General features: G+C 36.4%; 1 protein-coding gene across 6 annotated transcripts in view; it reads right to left on the bottom strand.

Moving 5' to 3' along the window:
- Positions 1-455: 455 nt before the first annotated feature.
- The window catches only part of GPCPD1 (glycerophosphocholine phosphodiesterase 1), a 45594-nt gene continuing 27787 nt past the window's right edge, over positions 456-18262 (bottom strand). For all 6 annotated transcript variants that reach the window (XM_080585833.1, XM_080585836.1, XM_080585834.1 and 3 more), the window contains 12 exons: positions 17523-17685; positions 17300-17432; positions 17014-17068; positions 15226-15318; positions 13368-13445; positions 12547-12586; positions 11712-11773; positions 10309-10374; positions 9606-9742; positions 8346-8481; positions 7875-8035; positions 456-2219 (listed from right to left, as the gene is read on the bottom strand). In XM_080585833.1, the coding sequence (XP_080441959.1) occupies positions 2015-2219; positions 7875-8035; positions 8346-8481; positions 9606-9742; positions 10309-10374; positions 11712-11773; positions 12547-12586; positions 13368-13445; positions 15226-15318; positions 17014-17068; positions 17300-17432; positions 17523-17685 (1329 nt within the window). In that variant the 3' untranslated portion in view covers positions 456-2014. The remainder of the gene's footprint in view (positions 2220-7874; positions 8036-8345; positions 8482-9605; positions 9743-10308; positions 10375-11711; positions 11774-12546; positions 12587-13367; positions 13446-15225; positions 15319-17013; positions 17069-17299; positions 17433-17522; positions 17686-18262) is intronic.

Genomic DNA, 18262 nt, shown 5'->3' with positions numbered 1-18262 from the left:
CTCAAACACCCTGGAAAACAGAGGTGCTCCCAACAAAGCTGCTATCTTCACCTATTTTTGTTTTGATGTCTGTGAACTGCAGGAGAGTCAAAAAGGATTAAGCTTTTGGAGGACTTGGAAGCATAAAACAACATAAATCAGATTGATTTACACACTGGCCCAATGGAAAACTAACAGCTGCCTTTCCAGGCATACACTTACCTTAGTGACCTGCTACCATGCAGGAAAAGAGCAGCTGCCACAGCCACTTAAGTTGGGAAAGTCCTCAAAACCCTTCAAAAGAAGTTCTCAGGGGTACACAAATTATAAACTACTAAGAATTAATCACACACATTGACAAGTGAGGAATCTGGACTTGCTCTATCAGGTAACAGCTGCAGGCGATCATTGTTGATGTCAAAAATCAGGTTCAGAGCTCCTTCCCTCCCTCCTTCCCAAAAAGACAACTCACTCACTTGGAATTTTTTTTTTTTTTTAATAAAAGACAGCTTCCAGATACCTAATCATGACTGTGCTGTTTGTGCAGGACAAACTTTAAATACTAAAATGTACAAGGCAAATTGAAACAAGCTGTTTGTTCCAAACTGCTCAGTGGTGCAGGCTCAAGCATGTATCTGTAATGGCTTTACTCTTTGTACAATCAGTTCTAAGTAGCAATGACTGTATATAAAGAATATAGTACACACTATTGTTTTCATTGTCAATTTACAAGAGAAAAAAATAAATATTTTTCATTCTTATTATACATTAACACTTCAGTAGAAAGTTACAGCTGTTGTGTTGGCATGACCTGCAACTTCAGGAGGAAAAAGGACATGCATATATCTATTAAGGATTCTAAACTATGACTTCATAATAAATTACAAAGGATAGGTATCAGCCAACAGCATACAGATTATCTGAATTCAGTACAGTTGTAATTCTTGCTCCGAAAAAAAAAAATCAACTCTTGCAAAATACAAAAGCTAGTGGCTTATATTATGTAAGAAAGACAAACCATGTATGGTATAGCCTTTTTTTTTTCCAAATGTTTGTGAATAACAGGCTTGTGGTTTTAGGCAAAGAAGGTTAAGTAGTTTAGTTAGTCCTTGCACCCTTCACACATAACTAGCACCGTAAAGATGCAAGGACCTCAGCAAACACCTAAATTTCATGCTTAAAAACTAAAGCATGCATTTTCTAGAGTTTGTGCATGGTACATGTTTCGTTTATTAAGGTTACTGTGCAAAAAAGATTCTCAGCCACTGACAGGTGTTTCTGTAATTCTGTTAAAATTATGAGCAACATTCCTAAAGTTTAGCAGGCTTCTGTGAGACTAATGAAAAAATATTCATACTTGTGGTTCACCCCTCGCTACTAAACACAGACACCGTACCACTCAGTTGGCAAATCAGAAGAAATGGCAGCAGCCTAAATGTCCATGAAGGGGGAAAAATGAGTTAATATGCACTGCAATTTACTTAAAAGTGTAGAGTTTTTTTTAAATGGCACAAAGCTTTATACAGGTGGATCTATCAGTGCAAATAAATATACAGATAGAGGTACCGATTTATTCGGGCTAGATCTAATTTTATGTACCTTACAATCACTCTTAATTTCCTGGTGTCATGTACAGGCTGATGAGCTGTACTACTGAAGTAAAATCAAAATCAAAACTTTTTTTTTAAAGCATTTTCACCATCAGGTCATTGTAATTTCTCTACAATTTAGTTTTTTAACTTCCACTCCTTAGAGTGCCTTTTTTTTTTTTTAAACACACTTAGTGTTAATACTAAATTTACTGCTTCAAAATTTGAGACTTGATTATGGGAAACTTAAAACTGTGTATGTAAACTGCAACAACTATAACTGGCTGAATATTTTAACATTGTTTGAAACTTTAGCAAGTATTGTCAGGAAGGAGGAACACAGTTATTGCTATTTGGGGGACTTAAACAAACAAACAGTCAAGGCATGGAGAGCACTGTTTCGATGGTCGAAGTTAAACAGATACAAAACAGCATTCTGCCTAGAATCAGTCCTTTTGCATTTGAACGCTCTGCAAGTTATCTACAGTTTTCTCTTCCAGGCAACTATGATGACATTTACACGGAGATATGGATTTGAAGTGGCTAACTGTGGGACACACACAGCTTTTCAGCTCTGGTAATTCCTTCTTTAGACGTTCCAGTTGCTCTACTTGGAATATATTTGGTTGTTCAGGATTTGAGTCATATATCCTGAATAAATGAGAAAAAAAAGAGACAAAGAATTATCAGTATAACCTGACAGTTCACAGGACAACTAAATGAAGCTACTCTTGTCTTTTTTTCCTCCTAATGAAGTCATATACCAGCAAGTCTACAAAAACAGGATGTTTGAGGTTAGTACCTTACGTTTTGTCTCTAATCTTCCAATATAAAATGGTATGTCTTCTACACAATGGTTGATTTATGGTTGTTTAAAATTACTATTACAATATTAGGTGAAGAGTAAAAAACAAAACCTGATCTTTATTCATACCTAATGCAAATTCAACTACTTACATCATTTAAATAATAATTCCTCTTTACTTGGAGTGAATGGCACTTTATGGTGAAAGAAAGGAAGAAAAACCACTGGTCTACTTTGGCATAAACTTACTGCAGCCAAAATAAAAAGGATACAATCTAATCATTGACATTACTTCTAATATCAGTATGTTATTTATACGCAAAATGTAAACGCTGGCAACTTTCTGCAGTCCAGTTCCCTTCACTTTTATCTACTGCACATATACGCTTTCAGATACTGCAGGTCTCCAGGTTTATCTCCTAAGAAAACTTCTGGAAGGAATTACTGTGGCTTCTGCTTTGCCATCTTATGAATATTCATACTGCCTCTCATCTACGACTCCTTCAACCCTTTCTTTTACACAGTAATTTCAACCTATGTCCAAACACAATGGCACAACCAAAACAGAATGCCAGGTGCCTTTAAACCTCAGCAAGACACATTCTGAACTGTTGTAAAGCTTAAGACAAAAATAATAAGCTGCTCAAGGAGTGATATCGTAAATGAGCTTGGAAACAATTCTACAGGGCATACAGATGTTGATCAAGTCCCTTACAGTAAGACCAAGGATAGCAAGCTGTCCAATTTTAAAGTACACGAACCAAAGGCACAGAGTTCAATTACTTGCACAGCACCTACAGCCTAATACAGGACTACAATACGAACCCAAATTGCCTGACAGAAACTATCTGCAATACAACCTTTTTCCCACGATGCAGATAAGACCTTTGCTTTCTCTAGTTAACGTAGCTCACGTATTACCAATTCTTTCATGCATTCAAGACGTAGCACTGAAGTTAGGAGAAAGGATTTTTTTTTGTTTGTTTCTGTTGTTAATATAGCAACACCCTTTTATGAACTGCTGTTTTTAAGCCCTTCCCATCAGATAGACAATGGAAAAACAAAGGCATGTTTCCAGGCCCCTTGGCTCTGGAACACGGCTAGGCATGCTGCTAGGCAGCTTCTAGCAGGTATTCTATTAGTTCTTTGCTAAGGCAAGCAGAAATTCTGTAATTCTTGCTTCATATTCAATTCTTTTCAATGAAGATTGCAGAAGACAGCCTTCCAAGCTCCTTTCAGACTGTTCACTGGAACATCTGCTACAATATGCATAGTGCTTCTTTATGCTGAAGGCAGAGAAGACCATTTGAAGCACAACTACTCTTACACCTCAGAATTTCGTGTTCCCACTTTTTGTTTGGGTCCCCTATTCTACACCTTCAGAAAGGCCACGGCTCCAGGATCTCTCTTACCAATTATTTCAAAAATCAAAAAATCAAAAATATAGTCAGTCACAGGGAAATACTGTTTTCATGCAAAAAAACCTGTACAAGATGACACAGATTTAATCAGTCTTAGCTTTGAAAAGTTTTTGAAATGCTTTTGCATTTATTGCCAACAAAATTTGCATTCGTTTTTGAAAATTACTGATACAGCACAAAGCTTTTGTCTGGAACCTGCAAACTCAACACGAAGCCATAAGGAAAAGCAGTATTTAGAGGGGAGACAAACACACTGAAAATACTCATAGAAAAGCTTTCGGCCGAAGTGTTTCAGGATTGCTGGCTTAACGATTTTCATGCAGCTGTATGTATTATTCAACAAGCAGAACTTAGATCATGTAGAGAGAATTAAAAAAAAAAAAAGATGATAATGCAAAGCCAAGTTAGCACCCACTCCCTCTCCACATTGGTGTTTAATATGTAACCAACTCCTTATAAGAGTTTAACTCAGTAAGAACAGTCTTAAGTAAATTCAAACACAGAAGTATCTTCTGGACCTTTTACAAAGTTTATCCAGGAGAAAAATGCCAGATAATTCCCCTCCAAAACCCTGTTTTAAAACACTTTTTTTTTTTTTTTTCCCAATCCAGAGAATTTGTCTGTACAAGGTTAAAGTTTCTTCTTTCAGTAAATCTAAACACCAGACTAATAATGAGTTTTTATCATGAGATTTAACTTTTGGTGTTAAAAGAAGATCCACAGATGTGCCTTTAATGTACTTTTCTAGATTAGGGCCCAAATAGGAGCCTGGATATTGAGGCAGAGGTGTCACCTTTTCTATAGATTGTCTTTTATACAAGTAGTTCTGATATTTTAAGTTTTGAGATAAATGCTCACTGAACATAGGAAAAAGGCAAAAATATTGTCCTGGAAACTGCACTAGACCATACATTTCGTTTAACGACTTTGGGTATGTCTAATGATCTGCAGCCCAAGTGGAGAAAGGATGGTAAAAAAAAAAAAATCTTCCCCCTGCACCAGTGAGCTGGTTCTTTTAACAGCAGTGGCATTGTTAAGCTTCTCGGATTCAGCCTTGCAGCTTTTCCTCCATGCAAAACGAAATCAGACCCTCCCTACCTGTGTTTTTTTTCCCCCGACACTTGGTATCAGCAACTTTTGGTATTCAGCACAGAGCTTTTCTCCCATCTTCGCGAGTGGCTACATTCATTTTGCTCATCTTTACATGGATAACTAAGTTCAGAAAAATAGCTTACAGAAATCATCTCTACCCAGACAGTTCATAATATTTGATGCAATTACCAGATGCCAGCCATAACAATAACCCAGGGTCATATCCAAACAACCTGAAGTTCACCTAAAGATTTTAATCCACGTGTTCATTTCCTAACATTCTCACAAACTACACTTATGAAGATGGTTTAAGTAAAGCTCTAGTGAACAGCAACACAAAACACCAGGCACAGGACAGCGTCTACCTGACACTTTCAGAAGTATCATGTTCCTTCTAATGGATCTATATTAAGCTTAAACTTAATTCTATTGTTAACTTTGGAAAATAATTAAGGATCATAAAGGAGCATTCCAATATTCATTTTTGCCTACAGAAAAAATTAGCAGTGTTTAGAAACTAGAGTTAACCAGACTGCAATAGTTATACTGAAAAAAAGTGATTGTTTGCTACTCAGTCACACTGAGTAAAGAGAAAAAAATGCACTATTGAACTACTGTGTTTTTTTTTTTAAGAACAGCTTTGCAATCGCTATTATTTTTGTGTTCCTCTCGAAGTGTGAAGATGTAAACAAGGTAGAAGAAATATGGGGAGCAAGTGGGTCAGAGAAGTCATGAGTAGTATTACGAATCTAGATGGTCTGAACAGCGCATGAAGGTGAAAGATTTTTTTTTTTGTTTAACTCCACGAGGCAACTCAGCATATAAGCAATTCCAATGAATTGGTCAGTCATCAAAAGGTGAGGTAAAACGTGTTTTGCTATCATGCTGTAACTTATGCCCACTAAGCAGCACAAAAGAGGCCACACTTCGCAGACTTGCAGCCCTGGCATAAATGCAGCATTACTTCAGTAGCATTGAGCAATTACATATCCGAGCAGGGGAAGCAGCACCAAGACAGAAATAAGGCTGTCACGCATTTTACTGTTTTACCATGCTAGTGCTCATCTATTACATCAGGAGTAATTAACAACTCTGAAAAGACTGGTTTAGCAGTCATTAGAAGCACAGACATTTCAAGAAGAACCCTTTAAGCAGTGATATTTGATTAGAACACCCCACCTGTCCACAGACCAATGATTTATCACTTCAAGCATGGCACAGAATCAAGTTTGGTAACACCCATACGACCGTACACTAAGAGCCAGAGTACCAGATCTTGTGCATGCCAGTCCAGAGATTTTTCCATCCACTATCAGGGCCTAAATGTTGAGAGGTCTAACAAGCAGCACTGCTGCAGCAGGGCAGATGACTTGATGTTTCAGTGACTTAAGCCTGAAGCTGCTCCCCAGTGCAAAAGTCTCATTACTCCTTTTTACCATCCACAAGAAGAGGCAGACCTACTACAGGACAAGGAGGAAGACCACTGGCAAACCAGATAATCTCCACCCAGTCTGGAATGACTCTCAGTAGTCAAGAATGAACTGAAGGGAGTTCGGTAACTTTTTGCACTAGGAGTCTAGAACTATAAAAATAAGTGTATTTGACTTTTTGACTGTAGACATATCAATCTGACTTTCATTTTTCACTTTGCAGAGTACAGAGCCCTTGACAATTACTTGATCTTCCTCGCCTTTTTTTTTTTTTGGTGCACCATGTGCAAAGGAATACCCTAAATGTATAAAAGGAATACCCTTTGTATAAAAGGAATACCCTTTGTGCTAAAGCACAAAGTTCGATGGTTTGAGTCTTGCATAGTTTGACATCTTGACTACACTTAATGCTTTCCTAATTACATATTCTTTGTGATTAGACTTTCTGACAAATTTCAGCTTTCCAAGTTCAAGATTCTTCTTGTAAAAGCGAAATAAACACTGTTTTTGTGCAACTACCTCCTGCTATTAGTATCTTTTAAGATATAAGACCTGAAACTTCTGATTTTTGAAAAGACGAAGTAACTCTTTTGTTCAAAGATTTACCACAGTATTCTGATGTCAACCTGAACCGCAGAGATACCTTAACCTCTGAAGTGATTATTTTTGGCAGTTTGCCCTGAGAGTCACTCCAAAGGTATTTTAATACAAAAAAATAGTAAACTATACATGAATGCTCATTGCAGCTCTTCAGTACTTGAAGAGTAATTATAAAAAAGATGGAGAGCAACTCTTTGCTCAGTTAGATAATGACAGAAAAAGGAGAAATGGTTTTAAACTAAGAGGGGAAATTTAGATTAGAGGTTAGGAGGAAATTCTTTACTCAGAGGGTGGCGAGGCACTGGAGCAGGTTGCCCAGAAAGGCTGTGGATACCCCATCCCTGGAGGAGTTCAAGGCCAGGCTGGATGGGGCTTTGGGCAGCCTGCTCGCTCTAGTGGGTGGCATCCCTGCCTATGGCAGGGGGGTTTTAACTAGATGATCTTTAAGGGCCCTTCCAACCCAAGCCATTCTATAACTCTATGAGCTCTGAAACACAACTAAACACAAGGCTGGGGAAAATTAAGTATAATTCATTTGTTTAAAAGTTGTGTTAACTATTTCCACCAGTAAATGTAGACAGCTGAAAATTTCAGTCAGACAGTTAAAATAACACTTTCCTCACCACACTGTAATACACAGTTGAAAAATTACTGTCAGAAAGGTTAATAGCGTACTAAATGTGTAGGCCATGCACTAGTTCTTTAGAGTTAGATTTTATTTACATTAGCCTGATGAGAAACAACAGTTATTCTGATTCATATACACAGCTGAAAGAATAGGAATTAGTGTATCTTTTTCTGCAACTGGTTTTATGGGCTTGTTGTGTTTATAGTAGAAAAGGAAGATATTCTGCACCCAGTCAATCATAAAGGAATGTGAAGCTTCACAGGATTCAGGATACAACCATTTCTTCAACTTAACTATTCTAATTTTTCTTTTTTAAGCACAATAACATACCTGTCATATATTAGCCCATGAACACCATATTCTCTCAACTTCTTCCTGTTATCTGGGTCATTTGCATCATCTCCCCAAGAGAAAATAACTAAGCCTTTAGATTTGGCTCTTTTAATGAATGATGGATTCCTCAGCAGGTCTTCAGAATGCACATTAACTCCCTGAAATATAAAACACTTCAATTAAAAACCTGTTTCTGAAAAGTTCTCACATTAGCTTTTTTATTGACACTTGTAGCTCCTTATAATAACTTCATATAATAACTTAGTACAATTAAAGGGTTTAGCCCTGTATTTTTTAAGCAACATACTAAACAGAAATTTCAAACAACAGCATTATTTTGGTAGTTACTAATGTTAACACATTTATGAGTTTGTTTACAATTTTGGGTAAAAAATCATGGATTTACAACAATTAGTAATAATTCAATTTAATTTTATTGCAGAGAAATACCAGAGCTTGTCAGCTTACCAGCAAGTTTTCAAACTGTGCAAAAGTAATGGCAATTGGAGTTGTACGAGATCTGAGATCCATAAGTTCTGGATAGAGCTTAGATTCTCCTTGGGTGAGAAATAACACAGGATACTTGTTTTGCTTGTGCCGGACCCTGTTATAAAAAACGTTTGCAAGTAGGAAGTTTAAAAGCAGTGAAATTCAATCTTACTGTTTGAGAATTACTTCCTTTGCTGCATGTGCATTTGAGTGGTGCAACAAGATGGTACTGCATTTTCATAGCGAGTATGTGACAAACTGCTCCACCAGTTTGCCATTGTCAGAGATTAAAACACAGTTGAAGGGAAGCTCGAGTTCATGTTCAACTCCAATCCACACCCACAAAATGTTTACATAAAATCCTTGAAAGCTATCCAATTCTGTGATTTTCTTCTCAAATGTATAATAGAGCAAAACAAAAATACATGATAAGAAACCATCGTGTTTAATGTACAATACTTAACCTTACTAATGTAATTTTCAAGATGGATAATACCAATTAGGGGCATGAAATGACAGTAGATGGAAACACAGTTTCGGGATTAACATGTTATACACTTTCACGCTAGTTTTGTAATTCTTTTGTCAGTACCCTGATTTGGTTTTGCCCTATTTATCCTTCCATAGTATTTCATCAATGAAGTCTCTTGTCAAATGATGTTTCTATTAAGCCTTTCATTAATAGCGCTCAATCACTTCTTGTTACAAAATACATCTTGTTAATTCACATATATCCCAACTGTTTGTTTCCCAGTTATTTCCTGTTTTTTCTGTGCTGCAATATATCTGACATTCCACAAAATGAATTCTGCTTACCAAAAAGAGCCACCGTAGGTAATTCAAAGCTATTTAATTTTCTGTCCTCTTAAAAAGGCAGGTACATTGAAAAAAATCTAACAATTTTTTGTTTGCAAATTAGGCTTGTGTACCCCTTAAGTATAACTGAAAAAGACTTGGTGATACCGTAAGAAACCCTTACTTTTTCTTGTTGTGTTAAGACTGAAGCATTCAGGAAGGCACCTAACAAAAATATCTACTTGGACTTCATTTTCCTACTTTTTGTCACAGCTCAGATATCAAAGGGGTCTAATTCCTTGTTTCAATTCCCATCTATTTTTCTACCCAAATTTTAGGTCTAACTGGAACTTGTTATTAGTGAATAGCTGGGTATACCTATGTTGAAAGTAAATTTAATGGAATTAAAAAAAAAAGAAAATATATCGTTTCTCCTTAACTTACATTGTACAAATATCTGCATTAAAAGAAGAAAAAACAATTCTTCTTCTTCCAGCATTCATCAGAATCGTTTTTAGAATAATATCTAGAAAGAGGTTCATATCAAAGTAAGTTGACAAGTTGCCATCCCACTGTCCATCCTATTAAAAAGAAAAGACAAGTTTAAGCCATTTTAATTGATGCTTACTAAAATTACTTTAACAAGCTATAATCTCTCTTTCAACTTGAGTAAAACAAGAACTGAGTTTGCAAGTCTGAATACAGAAGTCACTCCTTCAGTCTCCTGAATGCCAGTTAGAGCTCTACAGGACTGTCTCAGAAGAGCAGTTGAATTCTAACAGCAGGATTGACTGAAAAATTCAGTCTTCCCACCTACAGGGAAAGCTGCTATGAAGTCTTCTTTAATTTTGAAAATACAAAGGAAATCCATGAAAGATCATTAAAAAAATGCAGAAAAAAGCAGAGCTGCACTATGAGCTGAGTCCTACATGTAGTCCTACAAGTCACACATGCTTGTGTATGTTCAGTGGCAAGAGTGGTGGTGATATACTCTGTTTTAAAGATCGTGGGCCATAAAACAAAAGGGTCACACTAAAATAAAAATGCTTCTTTGTTTGTAGCTCATAAGAAACTGTCATATCAAATTGCAAGCCTTAGCCACAAACACAGCAAAGTATCAAAGTAAATCTCCTGTACATTCACTTACCCTTTGTTGGCAGATCCATTTTATTTCTATGTTGAAGCCAACATCTTCAGAAACTGACTCCAGGACCTGCAAAGATTTCATTATGAAGAGACTCCACTGCTAAAGGGGTCAACTAAGTACTATTGGGGAGTACTATAATACTATATTGGGGAGTACTAAGTACTATACTGGGAGAATACACTGGAATTTAGCCCCAATGGGGTCTAACAGTCAACTAAAAACAAACAGAAAAAACAAACTAAAACACACAACACCAAAAAACCTTAATACATTTACTTTTTTCTACTTCAGTTTAAAGCTAGGAAATACATAAATGTTTTCATAAATTTTCTTATCAAGATTTGATCAAGTACAAATGCAAGTCAATTCACCTTTAACACTTGTGATAAATGCCCCATTTATACTCCTGAAACATGTTTTATACTTCTCTAGAAAGTTTTTTTTAATACAAAAAGTACCTTCAGTAACAATAGTCCTAAGTACGAAATCCATGAGCTTACCATTATGATACTAACAAAAAAGTGAAATTTTTGTAAATAAAGTTTTTAATTAAAGGGTGACTAAGTCAAAATGCAAAACTAACAAGAATGAAATTAAAAAAATGCTAGATGATTCTTTAATCCTATGAATATGAAGGTACAGAAAAGAGTAACATTCCCTTTCTTACAGGAAGAAAGTCAACTTTGGAGAACCAAAACGTGTAGGAATTGAACCTCAATAGTTCAGTCCATTACACAAAGTTCTTTATTATATGAATAATTTATATTAATTCTCACATAATTATTAACTGGGTACTAATAATCGTTATAGTCCAAATAGAAAGCAGTATTACTGTATAAAACAAGTCCCTAAAAGACATGCTAAATGAGCAGTCTAGACATTAGGAAGAGAACATGAAGGGGAAACAAAAATAGCAGTTCCAGAAAAGACGTTGCAAATGGTATCAAGCTATTTGGACAGTAGTTTCTGGGAAAAACAAACCAATACAAAGCCAATAGTCACAAAGGGAAACATTTTAGATATTCACTTTTGTTTTCTCTACGTCTGGCTCCGCTACATGGCCAAGACTACACAATGAACTCACAAAAGCCTTTCCCACACACAAACCTTAAATTCAGCAAACAATTGTCAATGCATTGAAACGCCATGCCCAGATGGTTAGCCAGCTGCTAAACTGAGCGTATCCTGATCTACACAACTTGGGATTCTGAATCAAGAGCCTTTGAAGGTATGGAAACTACTGATTTTATGTGCTGGAGAGGCTCCAGTGTCCAAAAAAAAAAAAAAAAAAGCCTAGATTTTCAGTTCCAACACTGATATTGGATGGTTAAAATAATAATAATAAAAACTGCATGTTTGCGTGTTCTATAATTATCATATCTTGCTCTACGTTTACTGCTTACTCTCTGCAGAGAAGGAAACGGCTGGGTCTCATAAGCAGAATTTTCTTCTTCTTTGAAAGATGCTGAAAATAAACACAAAATATTGGATCAAAATAGATAGTAACACTCCTAATCCCAGCAAGAAGTAACTTGCTCAGAACCACAAGACCTTTAAGAATGAAAAACTGAACCTGGTTTATCTTTTGATTGTTTAAGTCTTCCCTCTAACACTGACATACTCCCAACAATGGTGTTGACAATTCCTGTTCTGCCAGCAGGAATTTTTTTTGGACAGAGTATTTGTCAGAAGCAGCTTCTCCCATACCTCACTCTTTTAGTCACTGAATTACATTGAGTGGAAGCAACCATGCCTGTCAAGGCTTATTATTTTCTCTTTTCCCAGACAAGTAGGATATGAGAGATGCTTTGCACGATTTTGATGTCCCCGTGAAGGAGATGAATTACAGCCTGAGACTTATAGATAGCACAAATAAGATGCCCCGTAACAGTTAGCAAAGTTCTTGACTGCAATTCTGCAGAGGTGCCAGAAAAGCAGAGAAGCATAAGAAAGAAACACTATGGGCAATTACACTTTGAATACTCATCAATATATATTTAGCTATGCAAGCAACTTCCACCCTTCTGTCCCCTCTCTTCCAAGGGAGTGACTCCCACTCAGGTGTTTACTTCCCAGCAAAAAACTCTACAGACAGTTTAAAATTAAAGTAACTAATTAAGCATTTATACACTTTCAGGAAAAAGCCAAATACGATTAGAACAAGTTACTGCAATCACTGACTATGTATCATTACATTGTAATAAATGAATCCCAATACTCTTGCCAACAAGTACGCACCATTGTGATCTTTAACTTTCAGGGCAGTTACATGAGCCAGCTAAGAAGCATAAAAAGAATCAAATTAACAAGTGTTCCACCCGCAGAGATCTTATTACAAGTAAAACACAATTTCCTTCTGATTTTTTTTTAAACTTTAATTATTATTATCTATTTATTTTACGTTTAGAAGTCCATTACAGACACAGTGGAAGTAACTGGAAGTAAAAAGAAACGTCATTCTTGGTTCAGCCAGCTGCTTCCTTGACTGAGCACAGGTATCTCACCTTGGTCTTCAGTGGCCCAGTCTTATCCCTGACCCCCCTTTTATGTAGGCAGACAATTTCTGTTTGGAAGATGCAGTGATACCCAATTCAATTAAAATCAAGTAGTTCTAGCCAGTTTGTCCAATCCAGGTTGTTGAATCACGGACCCTTCTGAACCTCTACATGCGCCTCCAAGAAGGAAGCCAACATAATCTGGATCTCTCTTGTTAACAGGGAAATATAAGAACTATACAGACCTGATGAACGGTATCTTTCTTCCAAAGCATTGGCTTTAAATTAACCCAACCAACACTTTTTTTTTTTTTTTAAAACATGAATGGTAGCATAATGATGTAAACCCATACAAGTTGTTTGGATGCTATTTCTGGAAAACCTTAGTAATGATATTTATTCAAGCTGTAATGATGGTACAAGAGTACCATACTTGAAATTAACTACTTATTCTACTTGTACTACTTGTGAAGCTTATGCTCTCCCACACTATGTGCAGTTACTCCAAAAATCAAAGCTACAAATCCCACACCTAGTGTATCAAACCAGAAAAAGTAACGATACCTTCAATAACTGCAGTTGATCAAATGTGAGCTCTTTGACTGCAATCTCAAACAACTCCAAAGGCTCTGTATCCAGTTTCTTTGAAGAGAAATAATACATAATGAAGCATCACTGAAAAGTACTAAAAACATATGTTTTTAATGTTAACATGAAAAGCCATTAAAATTTTCTGACTTTTACTGATAACAATGTAAGTGTTATAGTAACAACTAAGATGATCAGTTATCAAAAGACAACATAAGCACTCAGAACCATAAAACAGGTGTCAACTTGAAAACCAGGACTTGGTCATTCATTAAAGTCATAGGTTCAATGTTCTTCCATGTTAACCTTCAAAAAAGGTTAATACATTCATTCTGTAAAACTTGATCACCTAATTTATTCAGGAAAAATTACATCCACAAGTAAAGAAATCCATTGAAATGCTCCAAGACATAATTATTTATCCAATGGCTCTGAAGCTTATACCAAGAGACAAGTGTCCTGGTAAAATTGAGACAGCCCTCCCCCCTCCAAGAATCTATTGCCAAAAAATAAATAAATCTGTCAATATGGTTCTCACTTCCTTTCACTATAAAGAAATTAATACTCAACAAGACAACACTGATTCACTGTGTAAGTACTTCCCTTTCCAGAACTGCTCAAACCCAAACTTGCCTCTTTGCACTGTGGTTGAGTACAACTATTCTGGGATCAAGGGAGAATATGCAACAGACCAGAAGGAAGAATAACTCTGCGTTTAAGTTACCAGCTCTTAGGCCTATGTTTCTCTCATTATTAAAAACTGTTATGTCACCATAAAAACACTCGATTTTTATGCTTCGTGAAACTTGGATATTTAAAAGGTATTGTGAATGTCTGGTCAGAGTACCATTTAAGGAACAATTATCCATATGCACGAATAACAGTACTGTTCACTGCTTACATTATCCTACTCTCAATGCTTACAAAAACAGCAGAAAGTTTTGATTGAAAAAAGTAACTACTGCAACAACTGATAACTTGAGCTAGGAGAGGAACAAGACGCTTTCAAGTCCTGTTTTCCTGCTCCTAGCACATCCGTTCTAACTCCTTTCCTTCTGTCCCACCAAGCAAACCAAAGCAGTTCTTCAGCCTCACTTACTGTCCCCACAAGGCATGAATTATACCGTTTACCTCACAGGTACAGGAAAGATCAAAATGCAGAAGGAAAAGTGGTTCAAGAAAGAATGAGAAAAATTAATGGAAACCGAGCCATTTGTGGTTAATCCAATTTTTCAGAAGCTTTCTACATCAAGAAGATTCATTTTTCTTCCAATTTTCTGCTTTCCATCCACTGGCCACTACTGGGATACAAGGTAGACTCTGGTTTAAGCTAATGTGCATTTATGAGTACATAATACTTGTTCTAAACAGTTAAGTACCAGCAGGGGTGAGAAGTCATGTTGAAAATCACATCAGCTCTCCCTCAAAAACACCAAAACAAAAATCAAATCAGAACAAAACAAAAACCCACAAACCAAAACCAACCCACAAACAAAAAAAACAACCAGAAGGTCTTGGGATCCCTTAGATTCTCAGAGTAAGAGGTACTACTGATTCCAGTGGAGTTGCGTGCATTTTTCTTTCAAACCATAAATAAACAAAAGCTAAATAACTGCAATTTACATTTAAAGAGATACAGATCAGGCATCTGAAACACTGTTGCTACAACATCAAAAGGAAGAACTCAACTTCCCAGCCATACTTTATGCATACAGTATCACTACATATTTATTTCCTTTCGTTGATTTCCCAGAACTATTTCTATGAGAAAGAAAAATTAGTTTCTGGATTGGTCACACCAAGATAAAAACACAGACATGATCATCATCCTTACCTTTTTCATTGCCATGCAACATGTGAGATCATGGTAGACAATAGGCACATGATCTTTAGAAAGGTGTACATCGAATTCCACATATGCTGCTCCCTACAGAAAACAGAAAAACATTCACGACCGAACAAAACAAAAACCCATTAACAGATGATGCACAAGGACTCGAGAACTGCAGAAAACTCAGAAGACAAGTTTCCAAATATATGCAGGTCCTGGGCATCTACCAGAAGCTGTATGCAATACTGGTCATTACCAGTCACATCTTACTCAAAAATTAAAAATTAAAAAATTAAAAATAAAAATTAAAAATAGGGAAAACAAAAACCAAAAGGACAGAGCAGCAGTGTTGTAACATGTGCAAGAGCAGAAACTGCTATATCCAGTATTCTCCTATCATTTTCAGATGTTATTTTTGTTGTTGTATGTTATTTTTATGTTGTATGTTATTTTTGTTAAGCTTAAAAGGGAAGAAAGATTAAACAAGAGCTCTAAGTATAATCTATGGACATGAAGGCCCAGAAACTACGGGAAACACAAACAATTTTTGACTTATTTTGACTGTCTCCCAATCATTCCTTTCTCAGCAGAAATATTTTTGTGGTGGTGGCTTCCAGTCTTCTCATTCCGCAAATAATTCAAAATATTTTTCTGGTGATGTTATTATTTTATAGTAAATTTCTGCCTCAATATACTTTCTGCAGACTTTTTAAAAGCATCTAGAAACCTGATGTATCTACCGGGAAATTAAGAAGTACTATTTAAACAGATCTTTTCATAACTGTAGTTTTCATTTGCTCTCCAGTCAGCGTGTGGTCTAGACGCTGCCTTCAAATTCTACTCCGCCTCCAAAATGAGACTCTTGGGGAATTAAAGTGCTCAGGAATAAGAAGCCAATAAACATAAAGGGATGGCAGCAGAGTCTGGAGTATTAGTAACTACAAAGGATGTCTGGTAAGAATCCACGCTAGTGGATTCTTCTGGTACTGTTATAGTACCAGAGAAGTCTCAGAAACCTACAAGTTAAGCAGCACGTGATCTTATAGCAGCATCTTACTGTGACTGTAACCACAGCTCTTCAGTGAAAACAGGAGCTACACAAGGAATGTCTGAATGTGCTCCATAGCACTGACTCCAGCTACTCCGCCTCACTGCCTCTTTGTCTAGACCGATCTTATCACAGATCACTTCAAGAACAAGTTTTTGGAAGGAATAAAACCAACCATCTAGGTCACAGAATTTAAGTACTGGAGGAGTGTATCTCCAAATTAAATATCCCGCGAGAGTTTTAAGATCCTAGGAGTCAAAATCTTCATTGTAAGAACCACTGGAACAAGGGGCTGTTCTATTCTAAGAACTTATTCTTAGAACTCAGCTCTCAAGTCCCTTTTTTGTAAACCAGTTTGAGGTACTCTGCAGTCCCTGAGCGAGACCTTTGCTGCCTCAGAGTATGCTGGCTCTAGAAGAGCCAGACTTCATTCATCTGTTCAAAATTATTCACAATCCTACATCTCTGCAGGGTTGAAGTTAAAATTTTCCCTGTATTAGAATAACACCAGAACATTTTGGATGGAAGGGGTTTTTGAAGAACTTAAGAATGAAAGTTTAAACTAAGCTATTTCTTCCCTTCTTATTTCTCAGGGAACTTCCACAGCTTCATAATTTAACGCCTTTTTCTTTTTTTAATCAGCATATTTAAGATTTATTGTACTGAATCTTGAAAACGAAGCATACAAGCCAAGCTAGTTTTAACCATACAAGTACTGCGTTCATGTAAATGTGTGTACGTACATGACTTGCAGCATTCCTCAGAGAAGCGATAGTGTTCTCTTGAACTTTAGCAAGTCTGAAATAACGGCAAAGAAAAAAGTTTTATCAACTGCATCATGAAGTTCATTGAAGCAACAGAAACAGAAATTGGAAGTCTTTGTTCTGTGGAACACTCACGTTTGATATTGAAAGAGTTAAAACAGTTATGTGTTGTAGCTTTTAATTTGAAACCAGCTGCTTCCTCAGTTGGTATCCATGAAACCAAACATTAAACAAAACAAACAGATTAAAACACAAATGAACTCACTTAGCTGTTGTTGTAGAATTTCCTGCTCCCCTGTGTCCAACATCTAGAGTTGTTCTTGGTTTCCAGTATTTTGCATATGAGGCCTTCATATCGCAAGTGTATCCCTGGATTGGCTTAATAATTATATAGTCCACTACAAGGAAAGATATCAAATGTTTCACTTGTCATCAGATAATGGGTGACTTCCAGTAAAGTTATCTACGTCTGTTTGCATCAACTGTACCTCGAACTTTCCCAATTGTCTTCCTCGGATTTCTGCCCATGATAGCAAGTGTAAGAATTCCAGCACTCTTTCCAAATTCTGCAATTGTGGATGACAGGAGGCAGGCAGAACCTACATGACCTGGGAGCTCATCATCTTGCAGTACTTTCTCACCTAAATCTTCCTAAAAACAAAGAAAGAACCAAAACACCTACTGTTATATGTAGGTGAGAATACTAACCAGCTCTGCTTTCTCATGGAAACCTTGGTCCTCAGCAAAACATACACAGTCACTAACATAACGAAATCTCCCATGTGTTACAGAAAACACAAGTTTCAGACTAAAATTTTTCATATAACTATGTTGCAAGTTACAAATAGGAATATGAAATTGTTGTTTGAAATCCAGAAAACCACGTACATTAATCTTTAAAAAAACCCCTTAGATATGGTAACCTTTTCAGACCAAAAATGCAATGTATGGAATATACTCTCTTCTAAAATGCCCAAGTCACACTTAGAGCAAAGTTCAACTTAAATAATATGTAAGTTTGAAAGAGCTCTGTACTCATTTGCAGAGAAGGAAGATGGCAACTAGCAAACAGAACAGGCACTTGATCATGGTTAATTTCAGGAACTATGTAGCAACTTTACAATTGCGATTCTAAGTGATTTAAAGGCATTTTTTGACCAAAGAGAATGCTTAAAACTTTCTTCTCCATAAACAGTATGAAAATACCAAAGTTATTTTCTTTAAAAAC

The sequence above is a fragment of the Anser brachyrhynchus genome (assembly GCF_964034855.1).
Source record: "Anser brachyrhynchus genome assembly, chromosome: 3".
Classification (NCBI taxonomy): domain Eukaryota; kingdom Metazoa; phylum Chordata; class Aves; order Anseriformes; family Anatidae; genus Anser; species Anser brachyrhynchus.
Note: the sequence above shows the minus strand (reverse complement) of the source record. Positions and strands in the feature narration are given on the sequence as shown.